The sequence below is a fragment of the Notamacropus eugenii genome, chromosome 5, assembly GCF_028372415.1.
Source record: "Notamacropus eugenii isolate mMacEug1 chromosome 5, mMacEug1.pri_v2, whole genome shotgun sequence".
NCBI lineage: Eukaryota > Metazoa > Chordata > Mammalia > Diprotodontia > Macropodidae > Notamacropus > Notamacropus eugenii.
This window is the reverse complement of record NC_092876.1, coordinates 341,433,312-341,446,651: the sequence shown is the minus strand read 5'-3', so window position 1 is coordinate 341,446,651 and position 13,340 is coordinate 341,433,312. Positions and strand designations below refer to the sequence as shown.

General features: G+C 41.6%; 1 protein-coding gene across 2 annotated transcripts in view; it reads right to left on the bottom strand.

Annotated features, from left to right (window-relative positions):
• Nucleotides 1-13,340, bottom strand: part of SEMA5B (semaphorin 5B) — a 180,667-nt gene that overhangs the window by 30,460 nt on the left and 136,867 nt on the right. For both annotated transcript variants that reach the window (XM_072613787.1, XM_072613789.1), the window contains exons 6-9: nucleotides 12,545-12,590; nucleotides 1,172-1,234; nucleotides 663-761; nucleotides 65-278 (exon numbers count right to left, since the gene is read on the bottom strand). In XM_072613787.1, the coding sequence (XP_072469888.1) occupies nucleotides 65-278; nucleotides 663-761; nucleotides 1,172-1,234; nucleotides 12,545-12,590 (422 nt within the window). The remainder of the gene's footprint in view (nucleotides 1-64; nucleotides 279-662; nucleotides 762-1,171; nucleotides 1,235-12,544; nucleotides 12,591-13,340) is intronic.

Sequence of the window (13,340 nt, the reverse complement as noted above, 5' to 3'; positions counted from 1 at the left end):
AAGTGGGAAGGGTCAGAAAAGGGAGCGGTGCCCCCCCCACTCTGGGGCTGGGGACTATGTGTACCATTGAGCCACTTGGAGTTATATTGAGCAGTGCGAAGAGGTGGGCCGCTGCCCAGGCTTCGGTAGATGGCAGGATCTCGGCCAGAGAAGTCGATGACAGTGGCAGCATACAGTTCACCCTGCTCAGAGATCACTGCAGTGGAGTTGTGGCGGGGGTCATAGGGACATCGGGCCACACCGTTGATCTTTTCAATTGTCCGGCTGAGATTCCCTGCCTGGGAGGAAGGTGAAGAGGAGGAGATAAATAGAACACAGAAGGTACTATGGGTAGTATTATAGGGAATGAGGGGTTTCCCTCTAGTCCAGGGGTGGTGGTTGTGAGCTGTGTCTTTTCTGGTCTTTTTGGTCACTTTCCTCTGATCTTGTGCTTATAGGACCACCTGAATCACCTGGAGGTCCACCTTGGTTCCTCCTCCCCATATTGTTTCCTCTAGGTTCAAGCTAACCTTTATAGTTGATAACTAAGGATGACACTGGCTTCTGCTATCTCCAGTCATCTCCCTAGCAGGGGTGACTCTCCTCAACCAAGAAACTAGCACATGGACTCAGTGCTGGGATATACCTCACTCATCCACACCCTCACCTGGAAGACCCCTCACCTGTCTGCTGGAACACACCGGAGAGAAAGCATTGGTGCCACATGTGAAAACCTTCCTGCCGGACACAATCAACACCCGGACATAATTCTGACATTCCTCCTGGGGTAGGAGGGCAAGGGAAAAAAAACATTAAGCAGTCAATCAATCAGTAAGCATTTATTAAGCACCCATTGTAGGTGAAGCATTCTTCAAAGGGTTGGGGATACTGACAAGATCTCTGCCCACCTCATCTGGGTAGGGGCAGGATGGTTCAGCACTGGGGATAGTCCTTTAATTCACAGACCACCATGAATCTCAGAGAGATTTTTAAATACCCAGCACTAAATAGCATTATGGATTTTTTGTTTCATTTATCAGGCTTTTCCCAATACCACAGTCTTTTCCTCTCAGATATCTGCCCCCATCTCAGGCATCACTATACCCTACTTTGACCCTTGAATGTGCAAAGTATCCTTTCTAATCCCTGGGCAATGGGGATGGGATGCCTAGGATTCAGCCTGGCCACATACTTCAGTCTTCCCTTTGCTTTGGCAGGACTTGCGTGTTTCCTCATTGGAGCTCCACTCCGTAGCCTGGGGAAAGAATAGAAAGAAACATCTCAGTGTTAAGTCAGGCAATAGCCTAGAAAGGAGGGGGAAATTAGGAGTCTGATGCTACTGGGCGGCTCCCCTTCAGTCCCCCTAACCATCACATCTATAGAATATGAAGGGAGGTTGCAAAGGCTCCTCCCCTGAAACCTTTTAAAGATGAGAAAGACACAAATCAATATTTGGCCAAAAGCTATAAACAGAAAAAGAAATACAAATGGTCAACAATAATATAAAAGGCTATTCTAAATAATAGTAACTAGCCCTTATACACCAGTGCATTGAGGTTTGGAAAGCTCTTTACATATGTTCTCTCATTTGATCCTTACACTAATTCTGTGAGGTAAGAGCTTTGTTATCCCCATTTGATAGGTGAAGAAACTAAGACTGACAGAGGTTAAATGACTCATCCAGGGTGACAAAGGTAGGAAAAGTTTGAGACAAAATTTCAATCGTTTTTCTGAATTGAAATTGATTAGGTTTTATCTCATATACAGAAAATTGACAAAGATGATTTTTAAAGACAGAAAAAGACAGTGTTAGAGGGGGTGTGAGAAGATATGTAGACTAATACAATGTTCGTGTTGCTGTCCAATCATTCAGGAAATCAATTTGGAATTATATGAGAAAAATCACTAAACTTCTCATACCCTATGACCTAGTGATCCCACTGTACATTGATCTTATAGTCCTATGTACATGTACATAGACCTAGATGTATCCCCAAGGGATACAGGAGGCTGTCATGGAAGCAAAAAACAAAGAAATTGGAAAAAAAGAAACAGGTGTGTATCTACTGAGAAATGGTCGAACAAATTGTGATATGTAAATATAATGGAATATTATTGTGACATAGAAAATCCCAATAAGAGGAATTCAAAGAAACATAGAAAATTCTTGAATAAAGTGATTCAGAGGAAAGGAGGCAAGCCAGGATACACTAGTGTGCATACAGATAAGATGTAAAAGGGAGGCAGAGAAGAGTAACCACCCTGATGTGGTACCTACAACCAGGACAAGAGTTTCATAGGGAGATGGCAGACCTGGCATGCTTCATAGACAGAAGAGGCTCACTTGGGTGTCTGATGGACACTGAGTCAGGAAACGTTTGCTTGGAGTGGAGAATCTTGCAGTATTTTTATGTGGGAAGCATGATGGTGTATGGGGGAAGTGGGGGGTGCTGTAAAATGTGTGCTGGGAGGGCAGGGTTTTGGTGTCTCTTTCCTACCGAAGGGGAGGCTTGTGTGTGTGTGTGTGTGTGTGTGTGTGTGTGTGTGTGTGTGTGTGTGTGTGTGTGTGTGTGTGTGTGTGTGTGTGTGTGTGTAGGGAGAGGCAGGGGATGCCTACAGTGGGTGTATAGAAGACAGAGAATGTACGGTGTGTGAGAAGAGTTCTTGTTAAGGGAGAGATGAGGCTAAAATGGCCATGAATTCCTAGATTAAAATCTCTGTTCTGAATAGGTTCCAGAGGAGACTACAGTGACTGAACAAAGGCATTCTTTTTTTTTTTTTTTTGGATGATACAGTGAGGGTTAAGTGACTTGCCCAGGGTCACACAGCTAGTAAGTGTCACATTTTCTAGACCACATTTGAACTCACGTTCTCCTGACTCCAGGATTGATGCCATATCTGTTGTACCAGTGAGCTGCCCCACAGACACTCTTACGAGTGTCTTAAATTCCATGACTTATTAGGGGATTCCTTTTCCTTTTTTTCTCCCATTAAATAAACACTTATTAAGCACTTGTGTGTACTATGCAAACATTTATTGAGCACTGTATTAAGTTCTGGGGAAAATACAAGGTTTAGAGAGGACACAGAACTTACCATCAGGGAAATTATAACCTTCTTTGCCTTCTCCTTCTCCCCTCCTTACAATTTAATCATTGTTGTTCAGTTGGGTCCAACTGGTCATGACCCTGTGGACCATAGCACACCAATACTGTCCACGAGGTTTTCTTGGCAAAGGTATTGGAGGGATTTGCCAATTCCTCTTCCAGTGGATTAAGGAAAATAGAGGTTAAGAGACTTGCTCAGGATCACACAGTAGAAAATGTCTGAGGCTGGATTTGAACTCATGTCTTCCTAACTTCAGGCCCAGCACTCTATCTACTGAGCCACCTAGCTGCTTCAATCTAATCATTAACCCTTCCTTTATAATCTCTCTCTCTCTCTCTCTCTCTCTCTCTCTCTCTCTCTCTCTCTCTCTCTCTCTCTCTCTCTCTCTCTCTTGTTTGGTCTGGCCCCATAATTCCATCAGTGTTAGGAAATCCACTTGAGGAACTCCTACCTATGGAGGTAGGTGCCTTCTCTAAAATTTAGTAAGAGTTGTGTGGAGCATTAAAGTGTTAAGTGACTTGTCCAGGGCCACACACAGCTAGTCTATGCAAATTCAGAGACTTGAACTCCAGTGTTCCTGATGCTAAGACCAGTTCTTGTTCACTATGTGATATTGCCTCTTTAATGGGTTTATTTATTAAATTGCCAGGATTTAGTTTGGTAAATATAGTCCTGCTCTCACCACAGAGGATAGGGTAGTGTTAGGAAGTGGCGGGGAGGAAGGAGTGGACTACATGCAAATTTTGTTGTTGTTATTCAGTCATTTTAGTTCTGTCTGATGACTTTAGTCATGCTACCTCACTTAGGGTTTTCTTGACAAAGATATTGGAATGATTTGCCATTTCCTCCACTTCATTTACAAATGAGGAAACTAAGGTAAACAGGGTAAGTGACTTGCCCGGGGTCACACAGCTAAGAAGTGTCTGAGGCCAGATTTGAACTCAGGAAGATGCGTCTTCCTGGCTCCAGGTGCAGCGCTCTGTCCACTGTGTCACCTAGCTGCCTGTGTGCAAAGAGTCATCAACAAATTCAGGACCATTTTGGGTCCTGATGAATATCATCTAATTGAGGCCATGTTTCTATGTACTTGGGACATTCAGCAACCTTGGGTAAAATGACTGACATTTTGCTTTGGAGTTTGACTTGGTTCCTCTTGACCTTAAAATGTACCCAGTCCTCACATTTTCTTATACTCTCCCTCAGTACTTGATCCCTGCTTCTACTCTCCTAAGAAACTTTCTTGCACTGAGCTACAGAAAACCTAACAGCAACAGAATGAGCTTATGTAAAGGAAGTCATGGTAAATCCCTCTAGCCCACCTTGATCTCTTCCCTCTCTTAACTCCTATTGAATTAGATTTGGAGTCTGAGGACCTGGGTTCACTTCCCAGCTCTGTCACTTACTACCTGTGTAAATCTGGACAGATTACTTAACGACACTGGAATGAGGAACAGGGAATAGAAGTGATCATAAAAGATACGATGGACAATTTCAGTTACGTAAAATTGAAAAGCTTCTGTAAAAACAAAATCAATGAAGCTAGAAGAGAAGCAGTTATGAGCAGAAAGGAAACGCTGTAGCAAATATCTCTGTTAAAGGCATGACAAACAAGATAGATGGGGAATTGATATAAACATATAAGAAAAAGAGGCATTCCCCAATATATAAAATGCTCAAAGGATACAAACAGGCAGTTTTTAAAAAGAAAAATGCAAGTTATCCAAAGTCAAACAAAAGAATGTCCCAAATTAGTAATAATAAGGGAAATGCAAATTGAAACCACTTGGAGGTTTTACCTCTCATACCTCTAAGATTGGCAAAGATGACAAAAGATAAAAATGATTATTGTGGGTAGGAAAGAAAGACAGAAAAGCTAATGCCTCATTTATGGAGCTGTGAAATGGTCCAACTGTTCTGGAAGATAATTTGGAATTATGTGGGGAAAAAAGTTAAAATGAATTATGCATATCCTTTGACAAGTATAGTACTGCTAGGCAATATCCCCATAAAAGTAAAAGATTTTGCATACACAGACATATACATGTGTGTATATGTATTTGTACAAATGTCTATAGATACCTGTGTGTATGTGGCATATATATGATTTCTATAACTACACATAAATACATACACACATTCATTTGTTGGTTCATTCATTCACGTGTAGTGGCTTTTCCACAAACAAGACACTCCATTTCGTGGCTCTGGATATTTTCTCTGGCTGTCTCCCATGCCTGGAATGCTTTCTCTTCTCTTCAACTACTGATATCCCTCAATTCCTTTAAATTCCAACATAAACTTCATTTTCTACAGGAAGCCTTCTAGTGCCTTCCCTCTTTGAATTACTTCCTATTTATCCTGCATATAGCTTGCTTTGTGTGTATTTGTTGACTTGTTGTCTCTTCCACTAGATTGGAAGCTCCTTGAGGCCAGGAACTATCTTTTGTCTTTTTTTCTATCCCCAGAGCTTAGCATAGTGCCTGGTATCTAGTAGGTGCTCCATAAATGTTGACTGCACACTGAGAAGCTACACAAATTGTAGCATTTAGATTTAATGGATTATTACACAAAAGAAATGATGAAAATGGAGAATTTAGAGAAATGTGGGAAAGACTTAGATGATCTCATACAGAACATAGCAATCAGATTTAGGAGAACAAGTTGACTGCAATAGTATAAAGGAAAACAACATGGAAGGTTCAGATCATGATCAGCACAGTAGTGGATCATGACTTCAGAGGACTGATGGTGAAGCTGAACTATGGGGGTAGAAGGAGGATGCATTATCCAATGGGGCCAATATGTTCATTGATTTTGCTTGACTGTCCTTTTTTGTTGATGGAGGTGGTGGTTAGGAGAGGAGGAGGATGAGAAAAGTTATTAGGAAGAGACAGTGAGTTTTTTTAAAAACCAGCCATAAAACATTATTTTAAAAATCAACTACAATGAGGAAGTTGGATTGTAAATTACTTCAAAGGTCCCTTCCAGCTCCAAATCTGGGAACTCGTGAATGATAGAATCAGACAGCCTAGCTCTTTATTACAAGCAGTCTTATGTTGTTCTCCAATTCTGCCTTGTTGATCTTGTCTCCCCATCTGGGCTGTCAGTATGCCTATCTTTTCTTTTAAGAAATGGAGAATAAATGCAGTGACAGGTCATAGGGCCTCTCAGGCTCAGTCACACTTTTAATGTTATTTTATTTCACCAGTTTGGGGGACCACACATTGTGTGGGAGTACCCTGAGATTTGTATAATGTGATAAAACAATGTTCATCAAAAATAAAACATTAAAAAAATTTTAAATAATCAAAATTTTAAAAAATAGTAATCAGATGGTCAGCTCTGTACGGGAAAGGGCCCCACCTTATACATACTCTTACATCCCCCAAACCATCCATCATAGGGTCAGACACTCTGCTAAGGACCAGGAAATAATTGTTGATTGATGGGGAACCATGCAGTCTATCCCCTAGAACATCTGGGTAAGGAGGCTTCCCAAATGGCTGGTACAGACACTAAGTATCAGTGATCAGAATAGAGGGCTGATTGTCAGGAAAGGCATTTTGGAGGGAGTCAATTTTGAGCTAAGTGCTTTGGAGGAAGTAATGGGAACAGTCTGGCAGATGGGATGCCCATGGTCTTCTTGGAAATCCACTGGTAGGGGGTCAGAAGCTATAGAATGCTTTGAAGGCACTATACCATGGGGACACAGGCCAAAGGCAGAGAGGAAGATGGCAAAGGTGGCTGGAGAAGGAAGGGAGTGAAAAGTGCCCTGGACTTGGAGTCAGAGGGCCTGGGTGTGAATTTCAGCTCTGTTACTTCTTAGCTGCGTAGTCTTGGGCAAATCACTTGCCCCTTCACTTACTCTTTGGAGTGTAGGATTGTCTTGAAGGAGGGGAGGGCAGAGGCAGGTAGGTAGGTGGTGCCCTGGATAGAGAACTGGGCCTGGAGTCAGGAAGACTTGAGTTCCAATTCAGCTGCAGACATTTATTTACTACCTATTTGACCCTAAGCAAGTCACTTAACCTCTGCCTACCTCAGTTTCTCCATGTGTAAAATGGGGATAATAATAGGGCCTGCTTCTCAGGGTCATTGTGAGGATCAAATGAGACAGTTTTAAAGACTTAGGTTGTAAGTTTATTAGATTAGATTATATTACATTAGATCTCTAGAGCTAGAAGGGACCTCCAAGATCATTGAGTCATTTTACAGATGAGGAAACTGATACCCAGGGAGGTTTAAATGATATCACACATACAGTAACCAGAAAGTGTCAGAATTTGAACCCAGCTCCTCTGACTCTGAAGTTATTGTTCTTTCCTTTGTGCCATGCTACATTCTGATAAAAATCTTGCCACCATTCCAAGCAGCTTCCTTCCCCAAGATGGTAAGTTAGGAGCCATCAAGATTATGAGGTTCATAATGACACATAATTAATGCTTGCCTCCTTCCAGAGGGAGAGAGGGGAGCAATGGGGTAGAACAGAGGTCTGGAAATTTTAAAAATTATTTTCATAACTAGATTTCAATATAATTGATTTTTTTTTGTAATCCTATGTATCATGCATTTAAAAATGTTTTTCTGCAAAGGTTTGACCATACTGGCAAAAGCGATCCCTTACACAAAGAAAGGGTTAAGAATCCCAAAACTAGATGATCTTTATAAGATCTTTGAATAAAAACCACCTCAGTTCTCAGGTCAGGCAGTTTGTTTTGTGGGATCAGTGGCAGACTTTATTTGTGAAATCAGAAGGATATGCATTCTCGAGAGAGTCTTTGAGAAAGAATCATCTCCCAGCCTGTACGCATCCCTGCCTGCTGGGTAATGGCACGCACAAGTTTGCTTGTTAGCCAGTGGAATAGGGGAGGGTCCAACTTTTTGCTGTTTTATATTTCACATTTACCTTCCTGTCCAACTCTTTCCACTGAATGGACTAAACGTGAGAGCAATCAGAACTTTGCCTTAGGGTGTTCTGCTTTAAGATATGGTTCCTGGGAATGCATTGCTTCTAAAAGCAGGGATCCACCCATTCTCACAGCCTCCCGATGGAGAAGGCTTGTTTACTTGCCTGGGGTCTTTAAGACCTACTCCTCTCCACTTCTGCTGAGGGACAGCCATAGTAGGTGTGGGTTAAAGATCTGGATCCCCAAAATGTGCCGTGACCCTGATTGTCTAAGTCAATAGGGGTGACCAGCCAGCTCTCCTTTGGAGACTTAATGGTAGGTATTATCTGGATCATTTAGAGTTAGGATGACAGGATAAATGTTATGCTTCCTGATTGTTTTCTAAATATCCAGATCAACTTAGTTGTTAAGAGTGTTCCCAGATCCCTCCAATTAAATAACAATAGCTAGTATTTTTTACTTTAAGATTTGCAAAGCACTTTACAAATAATATCTCATTTTAAATTCACAACAACCCAAGGAGGTAGGGGCTATTATTATCTCCACTGTACTGACAAGGCAACTGAGATAAACAGAGGTTAACAGAGGATTTGCTCAGGGTCACACAGCTAATCTGAACTCAGGTCTTCCTGACTCCAGTTCATATCCAGCCTCAGACACTTGATATTTACTAGTTGTGTGACCTTGGGCAAATCACTTAACCCCAATTGCCTTGCCTTCCCTACTCCAAAACAGAAGCAACAAAAAAATTATGAATTACAGAGTAGGTGCTGCCATGCATTAGCAGAGGGAGCTTTCTCATTTAAAAATTCCCTATACCAGTGAAATGAAGGGCAAAAATCTGACTTCAAGTTAAGAGAATATATATGGGCAGGTCCAGTCCCTGTCTCCAGCTCTCTATTGTCCCCCTTCTAGCCCCTAGTAGAAATCGAAGCTCTTTTCGGGGAGGGACTATTTCATTTTGTCTTGCTATCCCCAGCACCCATCATATGACAGAGCTGACCAGGCAAAGGGAACCTGCGGCCTCCAGGCCACATGTGGCCTTCTAGATCCTTGGGTGAGGCCTTTTGACTGAGTTCAAGCTTTACAGAATAAATCCTTTTATTAAAGGAATTTCTTCTATGAAGTTTGCATTCAGTCAAAGGATCACACTTGAGGACCTAGAAGACCACATATGGCCTGGAGGCAATAGATTCCCTAGCCCTGGAGTAGACATTTAATAAACGCTTGCTCAATGACTGAATGACTCTTCCCTTTTTTCCCCCTAACCTCCAACAGTGATATTGGGAACAGAGTGATCATAAGCTCTGTAGAAGTGGAGGGGAAAGCTGCCTTAGGAGTGCTAAGAATAACTGAAGCAGTGTGGCATGGGGCAAAGAGCACTGGATTTGGAGACTTCAGCACCTGGATTTTTCCATGTACTTCCTACTTAACTTTCGAGGTCACTTCCCCTGTCTGGTCCTTAATTTCCTCATCAGTCAAATGAGAGAGTTGGACTGGATCAGAGGTTCTCTAAGGTTTTAGAGGATCAATGAATTTAGATGGGAAAAAATGACATCATCATTTTCAGTAACTTCTTACTAAAATTTAAAACATCCTTCAATTATTTAAAAATATTGTTCCAAAAAGAGGTCTGTTCAAAAGCTTCACCAGACTGCCAAGGAGGTCAATAACATGATGACAGCTAATAATCCCTGCATAAATGACCACAAATGAAGACACGGAAGAGACCTTAGACATCAACTCTACCAACCACCTCATTTTACAGGTGAGGAAGGACCTTGTCCAAAGTCACACAGGTAATTAAGTGGCAGTGCTAGGGTTTGAACTCAGGTCCTATAACTCTAAATTTAACATTCCTTCTACAAGCCATGGCGCTTAGTTAATGATCTCTGATATCCTTTCCATCTCTAAATATCATGATTATATTCCCACTCAGAAGCCACAAAATGTTGAGATATCATCCCAAGCAATATGAATTCCCACTCGCTTAAGATCCGAGTCCCATCTGTGCAAAATGCTCAAAAGCAGAGAGGTGTTATTACAACTTCCTTCCTGTACACTTGAGGAATGGGGGATGAGTTTGGAGAAATGAATCGCAGCATTGCAGATTTCAGAGCTGGAAGCGACTTCAGACCATACACAAAAGGGATCCCTACCATAACATACTGACAAGTGATTTTCCAGCCCTTTCCTAAAGATGTCCATCTAAGGAGGAAGAGCCCACCACCTCTGGGGCAGCCTGTTTTACTTTTGGACAGCTCCAATGGTTAAGAAGTCTTTGTTGAAGATAGAACTAAATTTGTCTCTGAAAGCTCTCCCTCTGCTTCCTGGTTCTGCCCTCTGGAGCCAAAGAGAACAAATCTAATCCCTTCTCCACCTGTCAGTCCTTTAGATACTTGAAGGCAATTAGCACATCCCTCCTCCTACCCCTAGCCTCAAATTATTTTTTTCTGTAGGCTACATATGCCCAGTTCCTTCAATCTATAAGAGATTAACTGTACCATCCATGAAAATTATAATCAGTTCTCAGTTATGGTATAGACACATTGACTAGGTCGGGTGTGGGGAACCCGCAATCATAAGGCCACATTAAATGGGGCCTTTTGACTGCATCCAAATTTTACAGAACAAAGATCACATGAGGAACTTGGATACCCCTTGTTCCTGAGACCTAGATCCAATAGTCCCTCCTTTTAAACCCAGATCTGGAGACTTTCTCACTCTAAATCAGAGAATTTTAGAGGTGGGAGGGGCCTCTACTTCCATCCATCCATCCACCCTGCCAACTGATATTCTGAAAGCACAGACTGGACCATATGCTTCATATGCTTCATATGCTTCCCAATCACCTCCCATCACCATCTCTTTTGGTTGATACAGATATGTATGTATTCAACCCAGTAAACATTTATTAAGTACATACTGTATGCAGAACATTGTGCTAGGAAATATACAAAGTTTAAACAGTATAGTTGCCATGGACATTACAGTCTGGTAGAGAAATATGGCTCATAGATAACTATCACTGAAAACAATACTTGATCGGGGAACTGATAAGGTAAAAATTAAAATTTTCTCTGAGGAGAAAGACCAAAGGAGATCAGGGAAAGCTTCATGGAAGTGAAGCATTCATCAGAGAGGGAGAGGAATTCAACTAGCCGAGATGAGGAGGGAGGCCATTCTAGGCATGGAGAAAAGGGCATAAAGGTGAAAAGCCCCAGAGCGTGTTTGGGGAAATAATAACTATTACTATTATAACATTCAATAATGTAATTACAACATATTGTAACTCTATTCCATATAATAAATTACATATAATATTATATAATTATATAATAATAGTAACAGTAGCCAGCATTTATAGAGCGCTTTAAGATTTGCAAGGTGCTTTACACATTTGATCCTCACAACAAGCCTGGGAGTTTAGGAACTATTATGATCAGGGGTAGCTTGGGGGCACTGTAGATAGAGCACCAGGCCTGGAGGTAGGAAGACTTGAATTCAAATGTGACCTCAGTTACTTACCAGATGTGTGACCCTGGGTGAGTCACTTAACTTGTTTGCCTCAGTTTCCTCATCTGAAAAGGGGGGTGATAATAGCACCTACCCAGCAGGGGTGTGTTGAGAATCAAATGAGATGATAACTGTAAAGCATTTAGCCCAGCACCTGGCATGTAGTAGATGCTATATAAATGTGAGCATTTATTGTTATTATCATTATCTTCTCCATATTTGTGATTGCTTTAGCCATTTTCAATTGTGTCTGACTCTTCATGGCCCCATTAAGGGTTTTCTTGGCAAAGCTACTGGAGTGGTTTGCCTTTTCCAGCTCATTTTACAGATGAGGAAACTGAGGCAAACAGGGTTAAATGACTTGCCCAGGGTCACACAGCTAGTAAGAATCTGAGGCTGGATTTGAACTCAGATCTTCCTGACTCCAGGCCCAGCACTCTTCCCACTGTGCCACCTAGCCACTTAGCTTCCCCCTAGCATATTGTAGAAAGCAATATAAATCCAAAAAGATATTATTCCCCTTTCTCTCAACCAATAAGTATTTATTAAACACCTATTATGTGACAGAAAACTGGGGATATAAATACCAAAAAAAAATCACAGTATCATATATTTAGAGCTAGAAGGGACCTTAGAGACCTCTGAATCTAATTCCTTAATTTTTTAGATGGGGAAACTGAGGCTAGAAAAGGTGAAGTGACTCCCACAGGGTCTTACTGCAAATAAGTGTATGGAACGGAATTTGAAGGCAGGTCTTCTATATTCTACAACCCAGTGCTCTGTCCATCTGTACCACTCCCTAAATATTGGAACTAAGGTCTAGAAAAGCAAAATGATTGACTTTCCAGGGGTTTTCCTGTTGCTTAGTTAAGGAAAGAAGCAGAGATTCCCATCGGTCAGAATTTCCCATTTAATCTCTGGGATCTCCTACACATTCCACCTAGTTTCTCCTGCTCATAACCGCGATGTTGCAAGCAGAGAGCTCACACAGAGCACTGGAAGGTACAGAGGGATTGGACTGAGACAAGGGGATGTACCTGAAGGAGAGAGACGTTGGTAAGGCTGAGTCTGAAGAGAAAGTTCCTGTGAAAATAAGAGATGCAGATATCAGAAGTCACACTCGTTGAAAAATAACTTAAATAATGACCTACCTGGAACTGACACATGTACTCCAGGCACCCAACCAGCAGCCCTCAACGAACAAGCTTATTTTTAAAAATATATGACCTTTCTAGGTCGGGGCTGGGGGAGAGGAATAAAATAAAATAAAATGTGCACAGCAGAGAAGAAAAGAAAACTAGAAGGAAGTATAGAAAAGCTGGGTTGCTTTGAAAACAAAGTGTAGGATTTATTATATGAATTTTCATGAAATGGAAATTTATTCTTTAATATTGAACCCTCTTGTGTTCTGCTGTATACATAGAAGTGTTCATTTTTCTGTTTTTTATTTAAGTTAAACATGAATAAAAATTTATATGTGTGTATATATGCATATGTGTGTGTGTGTCCATGTGTCTGTGTGTGTGTGTGTGGAGACACACCCCACACATTCAGAATCCTGGAAAAACCCGAGAAAGGTCAGACTGGACATGCCCTTGCCTGGATGGACCTTTTCCAACAGCTCCCTGGTCTCTCCTGGTTCAAAGGTTTAAACCTGGTCAGAAGAGGAGAATCCTTAAGCAAAGGTAGAAACAAGAATGAAGGAGAATTCCCAGCAACCCCTGGGATTCCAGGACCTCAGTGATTTCTCGTGGGCCTCGGAGGGATCATCTCACCCTGTCTGCTGTCACTGCTCAGAGGGACAAAAGATGCTGCTAGGCAGAAAGTGCCTCA